Genomic DNA, 22,714 nt, shown 5'->3' with positions numbered 1-22,714 from the left:
AATAAAAGTGAAATATCTGTATATTTAAATGTTCAAGGTCTAAAAGAGAATATTTTTTGAAAACGCATAAAATGTTTGAGAAAAAAATGACTTAGAAAAGTTGCACCCTCTGTAACTTGATTTGACCTAAACAACATTTTCGGCTCTATTAGTAATGTTCAAAAATCATGATTAAATGTTGTGCGTTGTTTTTACTGTGTTTCCGCAGAGAAAATACCTCATTTTTATAGCAATATTTGAAAATTCCAAATCGGAATACACAGGTTAGAGCATTACGAATTAAATTTTAAATTGAAAAATGCGCAAGTACAATACAATGTTCCATTTATTCATGAAATTTATTGTACTCAAATTTCACTTTATACGGCAGTCAACAGTCAATTTTCTGTTGTTTTTCACCGCATGGAAAAGTTCCATCTTTTCTAAACAATCGGATGGCATGTTGTGAAATGCTGGGGAGAACATATCCTGATAAATGGCTTCAAACTTCCTTTTGATCGTTTCAGGAAGCACTATTAAAGACAACAATACCGTAATATTGAGAATAGAGAATTTCGGAAGCTAAAAAAATCTTTACTGTTATGGCTATTACACGCCTTCGAAACAATCGCCGAATGGTTGCCGATTATCTAAATTTTACTGAATAGCGAGGAGTTAAAGTCAAAACTGTGTGTATCTCCGAACAGCTGCACCAGGTTTGTCGAATCTTCGTTTGAAAATCCTTCAACTCCTTGCAGCAGTCTAGAGCTCAAAGTCTAAGGAAGTCGTTTAAATATTACAAAAAAGGACAATCTAATCATTTTTAAAGCACTTCACTTTTTTTTAAAACCTGTTAAAGAATTTGTGTAATAAATATGGAAAACAACTCTTTAAAATGTCGAGAAAACCAAGATTTAAACGTAGATTTGTCAAGAACCTTTTGCAATATTATAATAATTTATGGTAAACGTTAATTAAGTATTGTATAATATGTTTAAAAACAATGTCAGTTTAAAAAATCATAAATTCAGAAATTATTAAATTTAATTTTGTTATCTACGGCTTTATTTTTATTCACTTGAATACACTCTTTTTTTTATCACAAGACACCTGTACAATAGCGTTAAAATCACACCGAATAATACTGGAAATGAAGTCTTCAAAAATAAAAGTAGGGTTACTTTTAACAGAAACCAATAAAAGTAGGGGTTGATCCTGTGTTTTTCTGGTGAGTGGGGACTTTCGAGCCCGGTAATCCTCTATATGGTAGTCTGGTTAGCTCTTACTGGATGAAGTAAAAGAAAAAGAAACAAACCATTAAAAAATTAAATAGACAAACACGGGTAGGTAGTAAGAATTAATATACAATATGTGGTATGTAAATATAAGAAGGTAGAGGAACTTGAAATTCTCTCCCCGTGATTAGTTTTATAAAGGGTAAAGTGGGAGTTGAAAACAAGAAGAGTGTTATGTGGGTTATCCGGGGGGATCTAGGACAGCTATAAACCTGAGTGGTTACCGGCGGAACTCTCAGTCAGGAACCAACTGTTACCTGTTGTACATCAATTTGAAAACAGAGGATTCTTCTTCCATCACTTCAAATCTGCAACTGGGGCCAATCTTAAAACCTGTCAACAAAGTGGGAATTCATTATCACTTAATAAATTACAGCAACCTCCGTAATACGGTAAGTCAAGGTTATCAAAATTACTTTCTCATTAAGATTATTAGCCGAAATATTCAATGTGGATTACGCGTTATTTACAAAAAATATAAATTAAATAGGAAATACTCCTTTTTTATAATGTAATCTTTAATTTATCTTTAGAAAATATAATATCTTCAGACATCGATAATTCCTTTGTTTTTTACTTCGTCAACTCTTGAACTGTAACTATATCAGGAAGGTCAATTACTCCTAGTGGCGACTTATAAATAGAACTGCAAAACGAGAACTCGTATAACTACATACATAGTTCAGTTTATGGTAATAACTCCAAGAAATCAATATGCTGGATCTGATGGAATGTCACAGAAATTACTCTTAAGTGCTTTCAGTTAGAAATTTGTTAATTTCGAAAACCTTGGATACGAAAAATGAACATGTTCTTGTAATCTGCATTTAAACACACATAATCTGAACTCAGTACCGCCAACCTTCATGAGATTTTTGGTCATTCTTTTCAACCGAAAATTTTACCGTTACTCTTTTTTTAAAAACACTATGAATTACTTTATTATTGTAAAACTAGCTAGTATTAAATACAAAGTAAAAAAATAATATAAAATCTATCTTCTTTTCAATCACTTTTTCAGAAAAATTGATTTTAAGGGAACTGGGGGAGGTGACAAATTTTCGTTTAGGCTTCTAATATGAATTGATAAAAAATTGGTTCCACTATGCCTAAAATTTAGGCAATAAAATGGTAAATAAAATAAATTTGTTGAAATCTATAGGATGATTTTGGGTTAAAAGGGAGTTGGATGGATTTTCTGATGCAGCTTCTTTCTACATAAATCTTTATTTTTTACTAATTTCAACATGAATGCTACACAAAATGAAAATTAGGCTGTTTTCTTTTATTTTTTTCAAATTTTAGATTTTACTCTTCAAAGAATTTTCATGTGTTTGAAGTTGTCAACATTTGTTGTTTGAAAATGCTAAGTCAACTTTCTTCTTCCTGTTTAAAAGGAGTTATTGTTTTCCTGCAGATTTATTTTGTTTTGAGTTTTCACGGAAAATATTTATTTTAGAGTGTCAAAATTCTTGAAAAAGTGATTTTCAGAAAATAAAATGTAAGTAGAAAGAGGTATATGGGGTAGCATGAATAAAAAACGGAAAAGCGTGGAAAGTTCAAATTCATTACGGCATTGCTGCGGTCAAAGTTGATCAAGCGGAATTTTCCGGCTTACTGAATTGATTTTTAGTTTGGTTCTTTTTTTCTCTCTTAAAATAAAATAAACTTTTCCGTTTTCTTGTTTAAGGTTATAAAAAGTTGCATGTATTTTTGTCACTATTATTTAAGACAGTTTTAATGATTAATTCATTTTTGGCGAAGTTCTGTGGAGAAACAAAGCTGGGCATTGTCGAGATTTCGATATTAGAAGTGAAGAATACAGTTTAAGGTTGTTATTAATCTGATGACTTTAACAAAGAGGAAGTCAAATTGCTGAAAACAAACCCGATTTATTCTCTGAAGGGGATGAAAATTGGAAAGCGTACAGAAAGAACTCTGAAAAAACGCTGAGTTCCTCCTGCGCTTTCAATAATGCCGATGAAGTTAGGTAAAACTAATGCTGAATGAACATCTGTAGGAGGGAGAGACTATACTATCTTAAAAATATTAGTTTAAACTGGAATGATGTTTTTAACTTCGTAAATAGAACAAATATTTAAATTTTAATTGTAGGGTACGAGCCCCACAAAACGTCAAGTGAAAAGGCGTGGTATAAGTGCATAAATTAACGCTACTTTTTTCAAATAAAAAGATTTAACATTAACTATTTAAAGAGGAGTTCTTAAACCCAACACAAAATAACAATAAAATTAATCACAATAATAAATACAAATTGTATACGTCATTGTGGAACATAGTGTGGTCTCAGCTAACGGTTATTTACTACTTCTTTCTTTGTTTTGTTCCCTCTTTAGGAACAAAAATCCTCCTTTAGAAAGTGCCGCCGCCTGAGCATGCGCAAAAGAAAGGTGTTTGTTGGCTTGCTAAAAAATATAAAAGTTGAGGTCAGTTGTTCTTTCTTGGTAGACCGTTTAGGAAATCAAAAATAACTTCCTTTTTTTTAGCAAATTCAATTTGAAATCTCAATTACAGCTTTGATAATAATTATATTCGCGCCTGTAAAGGAAAATTTAATCAAAACTAATTGCTATTAATTAAATATTATTAAGCAAAGATATGAATTTTCTCTTTTTTAATTATTTTTTTTTCCAATCTATTAACGCAGTCAGAGAGAGAAATTATGGACAGTTCTAATTTTGGAGATTTACTTTTTTTCAACAGAAAAATATAGTCCTCTTATTACGGAAATAAAAGACTCACTCTTTTAACTTTGAGTTTGGACTAGATGCTAGTTGGTTCCATTAGGGATGAAAATCCAAGTAAAAAAGTTTCAAGAAAGTTAAACTGGAAATAAGTCACATTATTAAATAATAGGACAACTTAGTTTTATCTTAAAATCAGGATCTGAAAAAAGGAATCTGAAAAAAACCTCCTACCAGAAGTGCCTATTTCCTAAAAGAATTTTTGAGTTTTTCACGAAAAGTTTTTTCACTCTAAAGTTTTCTCCTCCAAATAGACAAATAAGTACTCTCATTCCTTATGCGTAGAACTAGGAACTTTGGTTGAAAGGAAACGCTTTTATCTGGAAAATTCATAATGAAGTTTTGGGGGAAAGGAGGAAATTATCTCACTTTGAAATGTCATTCAAGTGAAATGACCGTACGCATTTCCCGAATAATATAATGAGTATTAAACATGTAATCACAAATTTTTATTAAAATCGGTTAAGTGCACTGCCGGCCTCCGGACAGTGTTCTCTCGTTACAGAAAACACTGTCCATCACCGGACAGTGAGCTGTAAGAAGCTCCTAGGAAGAGAAAATCTAAGGGTCAGCTGCTGGATTCGAACCCGGGACCTCCGCGTGGGAGTCCAGTATGCTAACCTCATAGCTAATCCCTTCCCTGTGTGAAGAAATGCCACATTATTTGTAAAGAGAGTTTTGGCGATTTCCTCATAGGTTTCAAAACTTTTAAATTACTTAAAAAATGTGATGCCATTATTGTATAATGACGCCAATATGAACCAGCGGAGTGTTGCCTGGCAATAGCTAGATAAATGTCTAGATTTGTTACTTTAAAAAAACAACTGATTACCTGACTTCCATAAATAAATTTAAAAAATTGAATTGTTACTTATTTTAACCAAAATTGTGACTTTTTTCCTGTTATTTATTAGCTGTCATCTAGAATAGGACATTTGAGGAGTGATTTAAGTGTGACATGCCACTAGAACTGTCCTTAAAGTATATTTTATGAAAAGGATAAAAGATAAGGATCTATAATTTTATATCTTATTAACCAATAGTAAGAACAGCAATGGTTTTAAAACAAAAGTAATTTTGATGCGATTATTTGGCAAAGCAAGTTTATTTTTTTTAAAAAAAAGAACCAACTCGTTTTGTAATCATGCAGGACGGATGTTTGGTTAAAAAGGTATAATTCTGAACTTTATAATCTTAAGCGCTTAGAGCGTTACCATAGTCATGTATTTATCTTAATCTAATCTTCATAAATAGAAAAATGTTTTTAGATAATCTCTTTTAATTTTCATTGTTGCAAACACAGCGTCATTAAGGGACAGATTCACTTAAATAAAAAATCATAAATTACACAGAACGATGATGGGATGTAATTTAATGTTGCCTATGTCTGCTCAATCTATTGCAATATTGCATCGTGAAATTATCGAGGTAGCAACGTAAAAACTACTATTACAACATGAAGTAAACAACCATCTTTATCTAGACATTTCTTCATCATCCGTTTCCTAACGTTTCACCAGATAATAAAAAATACTAACAAAAATGAACGCAACAATAGTGCGTTGCTATATTAGTATCGTAATTATTCGAAAGGAATTTCCATAGTCACCTCATTATTTTTTGTTTATATACATTATTTAATTCATAATAGTTTTTTTAAATGTAATTAATTAAAAAAAAAATTATATAAAAGGTTGTTACAGTTACAGATTAGTTATTAAACTTCTGAATGGGAATAATCTTCTGCAATAAGCATGCAATAGATCCTATCAAGTGTTAAATTATAATAAATATCATTAATGGCCTAGTTACGTTTTTTTAGTTTATGTAACGTTTAATACCGTGTTCATCATTAATATTAAGATCAACCCGGAAATCGACAATCTGGTTAATATTACAAATTAGCTAGTTAAACGAAATAAAGAGATTCTAGGGTTAATGAGGATAAAAGATAGAAAAGTTGACCTGATATCATATGACTGTAAAAGCCATTAGTGTGAAACATTGTTTCATGTTGTGTACTAGATAAAGAGTCTGCTTTACGGTAGTCTGTACTCATTTAGTAGCCCAGCTCAGATAGGTTTATATGACCTAGCCAACTGTTTATAGTGTTTTTACTTTAAGTAGCGTAAGAGATTCTTAACAAAGAGAAAATATTATAACCGAGCAGATTTTCTTGGCTGTCCTGAATGTCATTTTACCGAATAGAATTTTCCGTCTTGCTTTCTTAATGAAAGCAAAAGTTTCCAATAAACTATGTTACAGTGGAAGCGAATTCTTGCATAGTCAGAGTTCGTCAGAAGTGTTGAGATGGATTCGTCAGAACTTAGTGGTTACACAGTGAGTGCCATCTGAATTTCACCTCACCTCAGCCTCTTAACGAAGGTCAAACATGCCGCAGATTACTTTTATTTCCTTGAAAGTTCGTTCTTATTGTTATTATTTAAAAAACAGTGCTAACAAATTGTTTTACTGCAATGGACGATTAGAGAGTTCATCGAACGTTATTTTAAGATTTTTTACGCAGTCCTAAACGTTTTAATGAGTGTTGTTGATACTCACGATTCGTGGCGTGCATGTTTTTCTTTTTCTGAACGTTTACGAGGTTGATTCATCACTTTGTTAAACAGAATTTGACTAACACTACGTTTCTGTCTACACTTCTTGAAGAGAGATCAGAGTTCTTTAAGAATACTTCAGGGAATCACTAACAATGTTTAAACATAAACTCTAAAAGTATAAAGAGAGTAGGACACTCAAATGTTCGTGATTGTATTTCTGTCTCACGAAACACTTACTGGCGATCATTAAACTTACCAATTTTACAATAAAGTTGTAATAAGAAAAACTAGTTCCGGATGTCAGATTATTCATAGACTTGATTTAAACGATCAATTTGTACGAGACGGCCGCAGTTAAAGAAAACAAAACCTTCACTTTCTTTGATATTTTGACGAATTTATCAAATCTTATCTTGTCAGAACATGCGCCCAATCAGAAGTGCCAGAAAGAACAATTAATTTAGAGCAACAAGCTGGAAACAAACCTGGAATCAACGCGACTGAGTATAATGTTCTGTTACTGAGTTAATCCCTTCATAACTGAATGAATTAACTTATTTTGCCGGCTAAGCCTATTCATTGTTTGAAGGGCTGTATTCATTCAATTCACTATCATGAACTGTTTCAATACAAAACAAAAACTATTTAAAAGGGTCACTTTTTCTTCCCTTGACCATGTACGCAAAAAACATCAGAAAATGAAAAATTACTAGTTTAAATTTGATGTTTCTGTTAGAGATTATCAAAATAAGCCAAGAAGATTGTCAGAACCGAGAGTGTCTGCAAAATCTGGTTTTCACTATTTTTTTTCTATAAAATGATGTCATTAGTCTAGTTTAGACTTAGTTTTTTTTTTTTACGATTAGTTATTTAAAATTTGTTTGGATTTTTTCATAACTTCTATTAAATAAATTAAACTTTAGTTTCTTATAACTACTAATAGAAATCACATTAATAGTTAGGTCTTCTCATATTGCTTAACATGTTAGGTAATTCTTTTTTGGGGGGAAATATTTAAAGTAATCGTTTAATTTTTGAATGTCACTGCTAGATGTCCTTGGACTAAATTGAAAAGAATTTATGAAGATAAGCTGTGGATCTATTTTTGTTGATTGGAAGACATTTTTTTTTCATTCTAGAAATGTGAAGTTACGAAATGCTATGGATATTACGTGATCTAGGTTACCTTTTCTATGTTTGGAATCAAGAGTGTTTTTTTAATAAGATGTTTTAACACTTGGCTTTGGAGATTATTTCAGTGTCAAATCATTCAGATCTATTGTACTTTGTATCCCACATTGACTACTCTGAGTGTTTAGGATGTCAGTGAAGTAATGCCTATGTTTTCAGGTGGGTTTTACGTTCAACTTTCGATTACGAATCGTGGTCGGAGGCGACTAGGGAATGTACTTTATTATAAATTTCTCATATTAAATAAAATCCAAGGTAATCGACCCAGTGCCTCAATACATCTTAGTTTAGCGGGCCTAGCCTCTAACCGCTCGCTTATCGCGTTGTTTGTGTCGTTACCCGCAGATAAGTCGAGAAATGGCTAGGCCGCTCTAAGGTGGATTCCTGAGCTATTTAAACCAACTGAATTTTTAAAATGATGATGATGTTTAAAATAGTTGAAAAATATTTTAACGTATCCATCGGGTTAATTTTTTATAAATGGTTGTAGCATTATTCAAGACCATTCTAACTTATTACGATTGTGATTTACTTGACCTGTCATTCTTTATCTTTTCGTGTACTTTCCTTTCTCCAATTTCTCAAGCAATCACAATAAGAATAGCTAACCTCCTCCAGCAACATCTATAGATAAACAACAAAATATATACACAATGTTGAACTTGTAAAAAACTTAAACACATTTCTCGTTTTAGATTTAGAAAGGTTGGACCTACGCGCGCCTTTCAAATATATTTATCGAGTCGGTACACTTTCGCCAGGGTAGAAACCTGTCACCGCTCATTTCATGCGGGCCATGGAAGCTCTGTGCGGGTGGTATAATGCAATTTTTATTTATGGTTAAGATTACATTTTTATTTGACCTACTTTTTACCTTCTTCTAGACTTTACTAATTTAAGTGGAAATGTAGCTGATGTAAACAATTTTGAAAACGAAGTTTCCCCTGAAAATTTATTTCACAAGCACAATTTTCATATCAATAAAAGAAATTAAAAAACAATCGTAAGGTGCAGACATGAGTTGAATTTCTCTATCTCAATCTGACATCTCTTAGCACCATTCTCAAGCACTGACAAGATAGTAATAATAATTATTATTAATAATAATAGGTGTTATTAGAAAAGGGATTAGCTAAGTGGTTAGCGTATACTGGATTCCCACGCGGAGATCGCGAGCTCGAATCCAGCTGCTGGCCTTACATTATCTCTTCCTAGGTGCTTCTAGCTCACTGTCCGGAGATGGACACCGTTGATGGACAAGAGCTTTGGTACAATAGTCTTCATTACTGGACTTTAATTATATTTCAACAACAAATAATATACAAATCTATTAGAAGGCTCAGACAAAAAATAATGATAATAATATTATATTTTGTGAAAGGGCATGTCGCATTTTCACACACTTTCTTAAATTACTTTGCATTTATAATTGTATATGAAAGATACAATTGATGATATTTTATGAATGAAAACGAAAAGAGAACAATTATAAAAAAAAACTGATGATATAATAACTAATTATATAATTTACAACAGGAAATAAAACATTTTATTCAATATATGAACAGAAAAACAAAACAAAAAATATTTTATGAAAAATTGCCTGCAGAAGGTTAAAACACGAATAAAACAATGAAAAAAGAAAGTGTGGCACTCAAATAACAAAATTTATAATAAAAATTAATGCTTATAATAAGAGAACACTGTCCGGTGGCGGGCAGTGCATTGGAAAAGTTCAGGATGCCAATTATCTAAAAGTTGACGCGCTTTAAATTCGAAAAAAAATATTTTAGTAAAAACTTGTTTGAATAAATAATAATAGTACATAAGTAATATGATTAATTATATGACTGCAGTAATATGTTTAAAGGTGAACTGCATCGCTTTGGCGAAGATAACTGCCAAATTTGTAATTTAGAGAGTGCAGACGACCTTTACCATTTTCTATTAAATTGTCCCATGTATAGGAATAGTAGAGAGAAATATCTTAATAAATATATCTGTAGCAATAGTGATCAGATTTCAAATGTTGCTCGATTGTTAGAAATCAATGATATAACCAAAATTAACGATATTTACTATTTTATTTGTCGAGCTTTAAAGATTAGAAAATTCATTATAGATATGCAACAAATAGTGGATTGATATCTAAAAACACAGATGGCTACACCCATGAAAGATGTGTATACATGTGTCTATGCATCCAGTATATTTTATTTTCTTTCTACTATTTCAATGAAGAACACTCTATGTTAGTTATTATTTTGATTCTATTTCTTTTTCTTTTATTTTATTATTATTGTTATTATTGGCTTCAGTCATCATTTTGATGTATAATAATGGGTAGTATTTTAGTTCTTAAATAAAATAAGTAATTAATTGTATTTAGTTTTCTCTATAAGTAATGATTCTTTTTCTTTATTAATAAATTCATTTGCTTTGTTATTTTCTTTGAGTATGTAATTGTAATATATAATTTGTAGACCAGACTCACTGGCTGTAAAATTTTGTATTTTAAAAGCCAAATAAATATCTTATCTTATCTATCTTATCATAAGTAATATGAACTCATAAAATTAAAGCCTACAAGTCAATTTTGTATTTTCCACTTTTGGTAGTAGTTCATTCGGTCTAAAAGACCTTAGATGTTGAGTACCTCAACAAAAAAAGTTTTAACCCACTTGTTGAGATAACTGTTTAATACCTCATAGTAATTGTTTCTTTCCATCTTCAATTATAATTAACTATTATTATTATCTTTAATTTATAAATAATTAAAAATTAATTTTACGGATAGTATTTTCCCTTTTAAGTTTTCTTAGTCCGTTGTGTTCATCATTATTACATCTACTCCAAACTAATTGCTGCATTTTTACTTGAACTAATTAGTGAAAGATGCTGCAGAAACCTCTCCATTTTGCATTTGTTTCATTACCTCGTAAATCATTTTTTTTCTAACATTTTTTATAATCCTTGCGATCAAGTGCCTTAAAACAGTTGTAATCAAATCAAATAAATGTAAATCATTACTCAGATAAGAGAAACAAATTATTTTAGACACAAATAAAGGTTTTTAATGATTTGTGTTTTAACTTAGTGTTTAAAGAAATTCATTGGCTGACTTTTCGAAAATTATTTTAAATTACAATGTTCATGAAGCCTGTAACAATAATTTGATAAATTATTAATATTATTATGTTATTAATATCTTACTATTAGATTGTTACCTTGTTTGCAAAACAGAAAGTCAAATTTTAATTTTATTATTGGGAATGTTGTTTGTAAAAGACTCAATAATCATAAGTATGTGTATCTTTGTAGTCTCAAAAAGATTTAAAAGAAAATCTTGCTCTTCGGTAAAACTCTAAAAGGGATATTCAAATAATATGAAATATAATTTAATTAATAAACTAAAATGACAGCATCTAAAGACAGAAGTTGTAGTTAAAGAACAAATGATAACATAAAGCAAGAGCTCCGGTTAATTCCAAAAATGGAATGCGGCCCAGAAAAGTAAACTCTACGTGCATAGAATGGATTATAAAAGCTCAGTGTATACCTACTTTTCATCTCCTTCTTGCTCGCAATGGATGTGGTAGTTAAATTGTGCCAGTGACCTGTAGTGGATGTATGAATGAAGTAGTAACTCGACCCTCATCCTCCAATGTATGTATTTCACTAGCGAGTTCACATACGGAGACAAGAAAAACAAGTGACGACCTAAGTATTTGTACCCTAGTCACGTGGCTAAAAGAAGATATCATTGAAGCTGTCAGATTCTATTTAAGGATTCTTCAAGTATTTCCCATGTCCACATTTAAGCAGGACGCTCTTGGTGACCACATAATTTTTACTTTTCTTCCCAGCAGTCCATTCTACATTTTTTATAAGTAATTTTTCTCTATAATATAGTTAATTTTGTTATTTAAATTAAATTAATTTAAATAACTTGGCCCGCTTATAGGATACTGTATTTTTAAAGGTAAATCTGTTTGCTGCACTTTTTTCAATGCTTCAATAGAAACTTCAATTCTTTAAGATGTACATCTGATCTTAAAGCATACCTGGTTGCAGACCACTGTTTTTCTATTTGAAGAGTTTTGTTCAGTGTTCTACACAAGGAGTTACGTTCCAAGGGTAGTAATTGATTAAAGATAAATATTTTAAAACGAATCAATGAAATCAATTTCGAGTTGATCTCTAAGCACTACCGTGTTTGATTTACCTTGAATGGAGGTCAACTTGGGCTCACTGCACTTTAAAGCATATAATTCCTGAAAAGCATCTGCAGGGCGACTTCAGACCCGAGGCATGCTGAACAATCTCTAGATCTTCTACCTCCAATTGCACATGTTGGGTTAGTGAGATATTAATTTGATAAATTAAGTTGACTTTTGTCCTAAAAGAAAAACTGATTTCGAATTTGATTGGTTTTTTTTTTTTAATGGAAGTTTCAATTTTGACGTCTCCAATTAACATTCATTTTACATCTGTACTAAGTTCTGCTAGCTAGAATTAATCTATTTTTAGCTAGAATCCTTGCCAAAATTACAGCGCCCACCTGCTCATTTTGACAACTAACGCGATAACAAAGAATACCAAGTCTTACAAGTTATTTTTCAAACAACAGGATTGTTGGAACTCAACGTTAACCCAAACTTTACTTCTGTTTTCCTAGAAACGACAAAAATTTGATGGATGGGGCTGTTTATTCAGGCTGTGTGGAGTGGAGTCGAGGGAAATGAATAGAAATAATCTCGTTAGTGGATAATAAATCATTTCTAATCGACTACTTGTTCAAATAAAATCTAAGTAGAGAAAACAATTTGAATCTAGCACTTTCTCTTTCGTTTAAATATGTCGATGTAGTCAAAGCTGAGATATTTGGCTACAAGAGGCTGCAGACATAAAAGAAGAACAGTTAAAGAAAGCGAGGAGTAGAAAGAAGTTAAGTAAGGTTGTTGCAGTGCTAGGTGTTGCCGTCCGTGCAAAATGGTGGGGCGACCAGTTAAGTCAATGTCCCGGAGCTGGCCCACCACCGCCTTTCTACCAGTGGGTCGGCGTACCGTTCTCTCCAGCTGGCGCACTGGAATGTAGCCCTGCGGTCTGTTGCTTGTTCTTTTATTACCGCCAGATATGCGATTTAAGTTTTTTAAACGCCCAATTTGCAACTTCCACTTTATCCTAATTGATTGATTTCGGCTTTTGTGGCAGCTGATAATAGAAAGTAATTCTCTTAGCAGAATGCACTGTGTTGAATATTTCGTAACCCTGAATTTCAGCGAAATGTTTCCGACCTAATTTCTAATAATTGCATCAAAAGAACAGTTTGAAGCAAAATCCAGCCAAATAATGTTTGCAATTTACTTGTTTTAATTTAAATAACGTCTCATTCTAAAAATTACGCCTTGTTGCTTTTTAGCAAGGCTGAATCCTCCACTAATATTTCCAAAGTGTGAAGCAGCTAACCCATTAAAATTGATATAAGTCTTTCACATCTTACTTTTTACCGTTGTATGAATATTTTTTCAGATTCTATCTAATAATATCCACATACCCGTTTGAGGAAATATACCAGCCATTTCTTCGGTTAAGCCCAGACATAACAAGTTGAATATCATTTAAACTGTTAACTCTTAAGTTCACAGAGTACACACTAGGGCCATTCCAGAGCGATAATAACTGTATTCGTCGTATCTATTGGTTAATTCTTTAAGCTGCATATTTTATAATCGAATCCTGTTTTAGTTTTACAATGTTGTTTCTTCCTTTTCAACGTAAATTGATTTGCATTTAAAGAATACAAGAAATGAACAAACGCTTCTGGCAACATAAATTGATCTTAACAAAAGTCTAGTACTATAGCGTTAAAATATGTTTCAAGTTCACTATAATTACGAATTATGTAGTTTTTGCTTCCCAAGAAGTACAAATGAATACCAGAGTTTCAAGTTTCCGTCCATTTAGAACATCAATATAAAGGCGTACGTGAACATATCGGACCCTCTTAAAATATGTGGATCAACTGACCGATACTGAAGACTAAATTTTGAAATCAAGTAACTCATTTGTTCCACAATTTGTGGAAATTAAAAAAAACAAAATCAGGGAACTACTTGCTTAATTTTAGTAAGACAATTCAATTGGGTAGCCTCAAAAGTGAAGCTATCCCACCGTTCAAGAGAGAGTGAACTAGGAACTCATTAAGTGCAGACTGCCATCAGTTGGTAGGAGCTGGATTACATCCAATTGTCTGTTGAAATAACTGGAACAAACAAGGATTAAATATTATCAATGAAAAGATCAAAATACTTATTGTTAGAACAGATTTCTGCCCTCCGGAGAAGAATACATTAACCTAGTTTAATTTTAAGAAATATTGACAAACTTTCTCAATAATATTTAGGAATAAATCCTTAATTGCTAATATTTTCGCTGATCAGAAAATGATAAAGAAATGATATTTTAAAACAGTTCTTTTTAAAATGGAAATTGTAAATTGAATAAATTACTACAGATTATAGTTACTTTCTCGTTGCATGTGAAGCGAAGGACTTAATAGTCTTAATTATATGTGAACGAACATAATGATTGTCCACAGTGTGTTCATTTAACAGCGCCACGAGAAGAAGAAATTAAAGGATCAGCTCGTCCGTTTAGATTTGTTTTTATCTACCTTTCACAAAAGGAAATTGAAAGTTTTTTGGGAAATCAGTAAACATTGTTTGTGACTGGAAAGTGACCTGCAAGAAATATCACATTGTTGTGATGGCAAAATGTGAAAATATTTTAAATGAAAAAAGTGAAATAAGATTGAATTGATTTTAAGTAGAGTCTTGTTGCCATAAACGTTGGTAGAATTTTGTTATTTTTGACATTTGCTTACTAGCCAGCAACAGAAAATAAATTCAGAAAAATTGTAGTGATGGATAACTGATTTTCTTTAAAACTTTGACAGAATCACAATTTATTAATCTTTCCCGAGAGGAAAAACAGCGTATCAAAAGGATCCTTACATGAATTCCTCTAAAAATAAAAAAAATTCAGGAGTAACTCGTTTTATATATTATGTTAATATTATAAATAATATTAATCTGCACACATTTCCAAATTTCACATTCAGGGTACCTAAAACATGGTTTTTAGGGAACAAAACATTTTAAATGATTGCTTCTTATTGCAAAATAGAAATATTTGAATCATTCTTAATCGATCAAAGTTGTCCAAACATAAAAACTATCAGTTCTTTACTGCTTATCATAGGCAGTTATTAATTTAAACTCCATAAATTGTTTCGTTCAGATGTTAACAATAACCCATAGTTACTTCTTTGCGTTCGCACAATACCTATCACTTTTTAGAAAGTAAATGTTTACAAAATTTTCCTTTCTTTTTTTTCGATTTACCTGTTTGTTAACAGATTTTCCTGTAACTAGTACAACTATAGTTTGCGAGCTTGAAGAGATTAGATTTATATACTAAAGCTGCCTAGGTCAGTGTGCAAAATTGATAATTCAAGGAGAAAGGAAAACAAATTAATGTTAAAGCCCTTTTATTTACTTTATCTATGGCTACTTCTAGTTAGACGAAGCAGCTTCTTGGTGAATGCATTTAATCGTTAATGTTCTCTATATGGATTTCCCAAAAGTTGTTAACGTTTTGATGAAAGGTTTCACTTGGAACACTAGAAATAGGTACTCGTAAATTCTTCTCTAGAACCCTGTATAGTTCAGATCGTGACTTCTAAACTCTCACAAAACTTCGTTAATCCTTTCTCTTTTCCTTCTCTATTCTGTAGCACCGGCACTTTCCTATTTTCTATGTGCGGTGACTAATTGAAAGAACAAACAAGGAAGTGTTTCTTCTATCGAATACATTTTTGCTTGTTTGTGACTAAGCGTGCTCGTTAATTCTTCATAAAAATTTTCTCCGCACACTTTCTATTGTGATTAAATTTAAAATGAATTTTTTATTATGATTTAAAGGTTGCTGACAATATAAATAGATGACTTGTTTCAGAAGCCTATAATGAACACCTACACATGGTTTTAACTTTAAAATGATTGTACACATTAATGACACAAAAGAAACGACTGATTCATCTTAACGTGTTTTTTTTTGTGTATGTGTACATAACGGTATGTACCGGCTCACTTAGCAAGTCTTCGTCTTCCAATCGTTTGAGTTCTTTCTTGTTTTAGAAGAAACTAGAGCTTCTTTTATTTTTATTTTTTAAATCCTCCTCATAGAGACAAGTTATGAACTGTTTGTGATTGTCCGCAGTTAATAACTGAGCACGCTTAGCTATTTACTGGTACAATTGGTCATTCTGACTCTAATATGATCATCATTATTATTAATATCGATTCCCGAGAAACCTTAATATTGCCGACCTAGGCTGTAGCCACATTTTAGGAACGCTACAGTCAGTCAAAAATATTAAACGCTACAAGGTGTATACTTTTTTTACTGATTTAAATACTAGAAGTAAATGCTGTTTTAGCTGATAAATCCAGAACCATCAGGAATTCCATAAGTGTTTACTGTCTAGTTCTATCAACCTGTTAAAACATAGAAATCATGTCATCCTTGACATCATTATTCATATCATCATCAGGTCCATTAAGATTACATTCACCTAAAAACTATCACATTAATTGGGAGACGCCAGTCCCCAAACGTAAATTGTTACGATTTTTTAAATTTATTTGTTTATTTATTTTTTGCCAACTAAATAGTTGTTAGACTTGAACTCCCCCTACTTTCTGAACTACTAGCTGAACTGTACTGCATCTACCAAATAAATTTTCGGTTTCCATGATTGGGAATTGCTGCGCGATAAAATACTAAACTTGGGAATGGATTAGCTTAGTGGTTAGCGTATACTGGATTCAAGCCAGATTTTCTCTATTTTGGAGCTTCTTTCAGTTTCACTGTCCGGTGATGGAAAATATCTGCAACGAAAGGACACTGTACGGAGGTTTATTGGTGATTGAATAATGCAATATACTTATAGCATTTCTAGTTAGGACCACCAAAATAGGAAAACAAAAGCAGGTCATCCTGGAATAGTATCATGAAAGCTTCTTTACTGATGGTTTAAGCCTATTTAAAAGTATTAAACCACATCACTAATAAATAAAATAACAGAGAATTCAAACAATCACCTAGTACAACCTATTTCCTTTACATCCGGAATTTTAGTGATATATTGACTTCATATTAGTATTATAAAGATAGAAACAATAAGTTAACTCAGGGAAAAGCCTGTCTTGAATACTCACCCCAGAAAACCCTTTATAGATTTTTCTGAAAAAAATAAAAAATTATCAATTAACTCTAATGGCGCTAATGGCCTAGTAGTCGTTATGTAAAATCTATAAAATAATATAAATTTCCATAACACTTACATAAGTTTAAGATTAAAAATTAAATTTTTACCCTGTGATGCCACAAGCTTAATTTATTTCTCGGATTTTCTTTGTACAGATTAGACCAGTATTGTGTAAAAACCAGTGTATTTCCTAAAAAGAAAATTCCAAATTCATTAAAAGTAATATGGTAATGGATTTGTAAATAATAATAAGTTTTCTTTCATCTTCCATCAATGTTCATTTAGTTTAATCGAAAGTTTTAGTGAAATCGTTAAATCATTTCGTAGAACGGAAATAATAATATATCCTTCCAGAAGTTGTGCTCTTCTAACATTATAATTACCATAGTTTATAGCTACAAAACCCAAATTCTGAAACAAATTTATGAATGAATAAATTTGATAAAGTGTTGAAAACAAAATGATGTCCGTACAACATATAATCAAATATAAAAAAAAAAACAGGTTGTCTATAAAGACGGATTCTTGTTCTTATTCTGTGACATCTATTCCGTCACTTGTAGAAGCTTTTTTTTTTATGTTGATCCACTTCTTCGTAGTATCCGCCTCTACGTAGCGGCATACTTACGGCTGCCACTTAGCCTTTCTTTACTGCAGCACTACCCTTTGTCTGCTAATTAATAATATCCGTTAACATATCGTAAGTTTTTTTTATCTAAATGAATATGAGACCTGATTGATACTTTTTCAAAATATTTGACCTAGATATATTTAAAAAAAAATGCTTTGCAGAAAATTAATATTTCGCTCGCATCCTTTTTTTTTTCGTCTAAACGTGAAACAGAAAGTTATGTGTTGTTTCCACAAAGATAATAACAGAGTTCTTTGGCGAATTGCCACAATTTCCAAAAAGTGTTACAAGTAAGAATTTGGCAAAGGTTAAATTTTTAAGATCTTCGTGCTGGGAAAGTAGAAGTGACGTTCAGTACATGAAAAAAGAAATGTGCCGGGTAAAATTAAAGGCATTATTTTGAGAAGTGGGTCCAAACAGTGCTTTCAATAATTGTTGTAATGCTACGAATTATGGTCACAGAAAGAGCGTCCTTGTGTTTATAAATCATTTTGATATATTTCATGATTTTATAATCATATTGAAATCATTTCAAGCAATTTAGCCTTCAAAATAGTCCTTTACAAGGGCGATGGCTTCCGCTCCCCAACATTATTCTATTGTTGGAGAACACTTTTCTTGATGGACTGAAGTTCACTCGTTGTATTTTCTTGAGGTCCTTCTCATTTTGTATTCATTCTTTTTTAAACTTGTTTTTGAATTTTGGAGTAAAGAGTGGGTGGGGCCCCAATTTGCTATAATATTAAGGTAAGTGACAGCCAAACTATAATGTGAAAGCTAATGCGAGTTAACGTTCCACAACTTGGGCCTCTTTCCTGCGCAAGAACATCGCTAAGATGAACGATGATTTCCAAGTAAAACATTATGAATTCTCTAGACAAGATGACCGAGTTGAAGTAGTAGGCCTCTGGTTTTCGTCGGTCGGCAATTCGCCTCTGAAACGAATAAACCACTCGTGAACGATTCTTGCAGTCCTCCACGAGGGTTAGGGAGATGTAGGAGCACTGTTCACTATAGGGTGGGTTAACGCCCAATGATCCCTTAATACGTTTAGTAACATAATATTGAGTATATTATACTCAACAATTTCCTTTCTTTAAAGCCAAAATTATCATGCACAATCATTAAATTCATTACCAAATATTTCACTGGCTATTTAATATAAGGTAGCAAAGCTTAATTTTGGTAAACAAAGCCAATTATATTGTACAACCAGCTGAAGAAAGTATAATTTTTTTAATTAATATCAACTAAAATGCGGGGCAATTCATGCCTTTCATGGTTTCACAAGTCCATAACTGCACTAGTTTCATATAACAGAGCTCGAATCTATGAAAGTTTCAAAACTACATTTTCGTTTATTGTGAAACCAAAATCTGAATAACGAATGCGCCACTTACAATTATTTTTATTAAAAGATTGATTGCCTTATAATTATTAATAACTAATTTTAAGATTGTAATTTGTAGCAGTTGTGAGTGGAAGCCTACATGATCTCCAGATTTAATGTCAGGCGACATGACTTCATCTGCAAAACAGTAAAATTTAAGCAATTAGGTGGTGTGCCGCTTACCGATACTGTTCAAATTTGAAATTTATTACTTACCTACTTAATTCTAAGTAATACTGCCCTGGTTTTATGTGACACAAAATAATTTAGAAAGATGATCCATTACTTACTTTTCCCCTGCATGGAATTTTTTTTTAATAAACGTGCAGTTAGTTAAAAGTAGGTTCAACAAAAAGAGTTGAAGCCGTTAGAAGAAAATTTTACAATAATCTTTTTCATTTTTTTCTCGGTTGACTGAATTTATTTGTCCAAAGAGAATGATTACTAGTCCAAAAAAAAGGTACCTATTCTAAAAGTTATATTTAAACTTCCTGCATTTTTCTGTTCTTGAGTTATGTCGCTCTGGATATTTCTGGCTAAAACTCAATTGAAAAAATCTGCACGAGTTCTTCTTTTTGTACTAATTACATTTTCATTTGCAGAGTAAGCCGATATGTTGAGGGAATTCACACTGCTGGTGCTAGGTATCGCCCTAGTGTCTGCGCAAAGAAGATTAGCTTTGCCAGATCCAAGGAGTTGTGCAAATAGTCGGTATTACTTTCTATTCTTTTTTAAATTACCATCTTCTAGATGTTCTTGTCTTTATAAAATGCTAAAATGGCAAACCTTGTTAACACTTTCCAGGAGTAAGGCATTCAACATATAGAGATGCCAGAGGTGTAGCGCACTCATACTTTTTCAGTTGGGAACATGCTCCTACTAGAAGTTTAGAAGTAGATTGGTTGGATGCAAGAAATATTTGCAGGCGGCACTGTATGGACGCCGTCAGTTTAGAAACACCTCAAGAAAATGAGTTTATCAAACAAAGAATCGTCAGAGGTAAGGAATTTTACAATTTAACTGATTCTTTACCTATTAAATAATAGAAAAGGCACAGGTTGTATTTATTTAATATCTCTTCAGAACTACTGGTTTACCTACATTGTGTATCGCATCTAGGTAAAAAGAAAAGTGAATAAATTTTTAATGTGTTCTAAGAATGGATCCTAGCAAAATAGAAAAACCATCTGAAGCAGAATTAGTAAGCACACTACCTACTATTAATTCTTAAGGAAATTAACCATAAATTTTTTTTGCAGGCAATGTTAGATATATCTGGACTTCAGGACGTAAATGTAATTTCAACGGCTGTGACAGGCCGGATCTTCAACCAGCAAATGTAAATGGTTGGTTCTGGTCTGGATCAGGCGCCAAGATTGGTCCAACCAATGTTAGGAACAGTGGCGATTGGAGTCCCACAGGTGGATATGGACAACAGCAACCTGACAACAGAGAAGCTCCACAGGTACTGAGTATTCTCTTGGCAACATTTCATTTCTTAACTTATTATTGATTATTACATAAAAATAACTTTTTATTATTAATTTACAGGGTAACGATGAATCTTGTCTAGCTATCTTGAATAACTTTTATCAAGATGGTGTGAAGTGGCACGATGTTGCCTGTCATCACTTGAAACCATTCGTTTGCGAAGATTCTGACGAATTATTGAATTTCGTACGTAGCCGTAATCCTGGCATTCGTCTCTAAAAAAACTGGACAACTGAAAAGCAATAAAAAGGAAAACAAAATAACTGGAACTTTATTAGCAGCAAGGATAAAAGAAAATGCCGCTAATATTGTGTATAAAATTATAAATAAGATTTTTATTTTTTACAAAATGGAATGGCCCCTTTTTAGGAGGTATACACTGCCAAAAAAGGAAGTATTACCTTATGTTTGTGTACCTTAAGTAAACAAGTAGTTCAGGCAGTACCTTCGCCAATATTTGACGATCACCCACCACTGAACTAAAATTATTTGACTATTTTTTTAATAAAAACATCGCAGCTCATCTATTTTAAAACTATAAAAATTCCCTCCAATTGTAGTTTTTTTTTTTTCAATTTTAGAGTCTAGTGTTAAATTGTGAATTATTTATAAAATTTTCTATTGTTAATAAATGTATGTATAACTTAAGTTTTTTGGATATTTATTTTTAAAAACCTTTTTTTCAGCCCCATATTATATGCGAGAAAACTCCAATGATAATGAAAGACAACAAAGTATTATCCAATTACCCAACTGCATGTTAATAAATTCTTCCTCAATCTTTTACTGTGAATGGTAGAAGTGATGTTTATTTACAGAAGTCTCCGGCTTCTAGAGCGGGCAAGCTAATCTCGTATTTTCTTTTCTTTGTCCAGTTCCCTAATCTATCATTGAAAGCGTTAGCTGTAATTTTTTGTTAGAAAAACCAACCTTGAAGCAACTTTCTGTTTAGAAAACAGGGAAGTTTGTATTGTTCCCTTTCGTGCTCTGTCTAAGTAATGGAATCGTACCAAATTTCATAGGTATAGGTATCTCGTAACGTTGAATTCATTCATTATCAGGTGAAAATTATGTTTGAAGGAAGGGGAAAAAAGAGAAGAAATTTAAAAAAAGTGCAGCTAGAAAATGTGAAAATAATTTCTCAGGTTCTTTAAAATATAGAAGGGATGCAGACAAGTTTGCAGACTTTAACAAATTTACTTACTCCATGGCTCTACAGCCCTTGTAGGGCCTTGGCCTCCTTCAACAATTCACTCCAAGCCGTTCTATCACTCGCTTTCCTTCTACATCCTCCCGCATTTAACTTGGAGAGGTCCTCCTCCACCTTATTCAACCATCTCAGTCTTGGCCTACCTCTAGGCCTTCTGCCTCCAGGATGCCCTTCATAGGCGATGCGAGGTGCTCTACCTTGGTCCATTCTGTGGAGGTGCCCCAACCAGCGTAGTCTTCCCTGCTTAATGCTCTTTACAATGTTCGCCTCCTTAAAAAGCTCCCTCAGCTCAGCATTTTTTCCTACATCTATAAGTACCATTCTCCGCCAGCGGGCCATAAATCCTTCTCAATACCTTTCTCTCCCAGCAGTTCAGCGTACTTTCATCCGCTGAGGTTAGCGTCCATGTTTCTTAAGACTTGAACAAATACCTAATTGATATAGAATCTGCTAACATTCAGTAGTCTACTATACAATAAATACAAAAACATCCTATCGATCGTGATAAATATTAAGAACTTAAAATAGGCAGATGTAAATAGTCGGCGAAATCAATGCGGATTCCATTTACTGAGGTAAATTATCGAAAAAAGGTAATTAACTGATAGGTCATAATATTAAAGTGGATTAATATAAGTTCACTAAAGATGGATGATGATAGCATAAGATGTTGATGATATATCAAAAAATGGGAAAAGATGGAACAAAAGCAACAAAATCAGGATAGTAATAAAAAAAATCATAAGGGAAGGAATATTTAAGGGTTTTCCTTGAGTATATATCACTTTAATGCTTTCAGTAGTCATCAAACCTAGAAGATAAATCATGCTTTAGAGTGAAACAATACTCTGTTTCAAACAGGGGAAA

At 32.1% G+C, this 22,714-nt stretch overlaps 1 protein-coding gene and 1 long non-coding RNA gene across 2 annotated transcripts; one reads left to right on the top strand and one right to left on the bottom strand.

Annotated features, from left to right (window-relative positions):
- Window positions 1-1,017: 1,017 nt before the first annotated feature.
- On the bottom strand, window positions 1,018-2,092 carry LOC141455546 (uncharacterized). The gene is made up of 3 exons (XR_012459332.1): window positions 1,952-2,092; window positions 1,532-1,607; window positions 1,018-1,264 (listed from the first exon to the last, which is right to left on the bottom strand). It is a non-coding gene; the product is annotated as an uncharacterized lncRNA (long non-coding RNA).
- On the top strand, window positions 1,468-21,151 carry LOC141455545 (uncharacterized). The gene is made up of 5 exons (XM_074130661.1): window positions 1,468-1,666; window positions 19,749-19,853; window positions 19,951-20,145; window positions 20,406-20,611; window positions 20,698-21,151. The coding sequence occupies exons 2-5, from the start codon at window positions 19,760-19,762 to the stop codon at window positions 20,854-20,856; spliced, it is 654 nt and encodes a 217-aa protein (XP_073986762.1). The 5' UTR covers window positions 1,468-1,666; window positions 19,749-19,759; the 3' UTR covers window positions 20,857-21,151.
- The last annotated feature ends 1,563 nt before the right edge of the window (window positions 21,152-22,714 follow it).

The sequence above is a fragment of the Rhodnius prolixus genome, unplaced genomic scaffold, assembly GCF_049639745.1.
Source record: "Rhodnius prolixus isolate KJV_2025 unplaced genomic scaffold, Rpr scaffold_4, whole genome shotgun sequence".
NCBI lineage: Eukaryota > Metazoa > Arthropoda > Insecta > Hemiptera > Reduviidae > Rhodnius > Rhodnius prolixus.
The sequence above is the reverse complement of the archived record's forward strand: the minus strand, read 5'-3'. Positions and strand labels throughout refer to the sequence as shown.

Excerpts from the sequence above, each read along its gene's own strand:
- LOC141455545 (XM_074130661.1), top strand. The coding sequence starts at position 19,760 with ATGTTGAGGGAATTCACACTGCTGGTGCTAGGTATCGCCCTAGTGTCT. Across the intron at positions 19,854-19,950 it reads TCCAAGGAGTTGTGCAAATA|GAGTAAGGCATTCAACATAT; the intron begins GTCGGTATTACT and ends AACACTTTCCAG. Across the intron at positions 20,612-20,697 it reads ACAACAGAGAAGCTCCACAG|GGTAACGATGAATCTTGTCT; the intron begins GTACTGAGTATT and ends ATTAATTTACAG.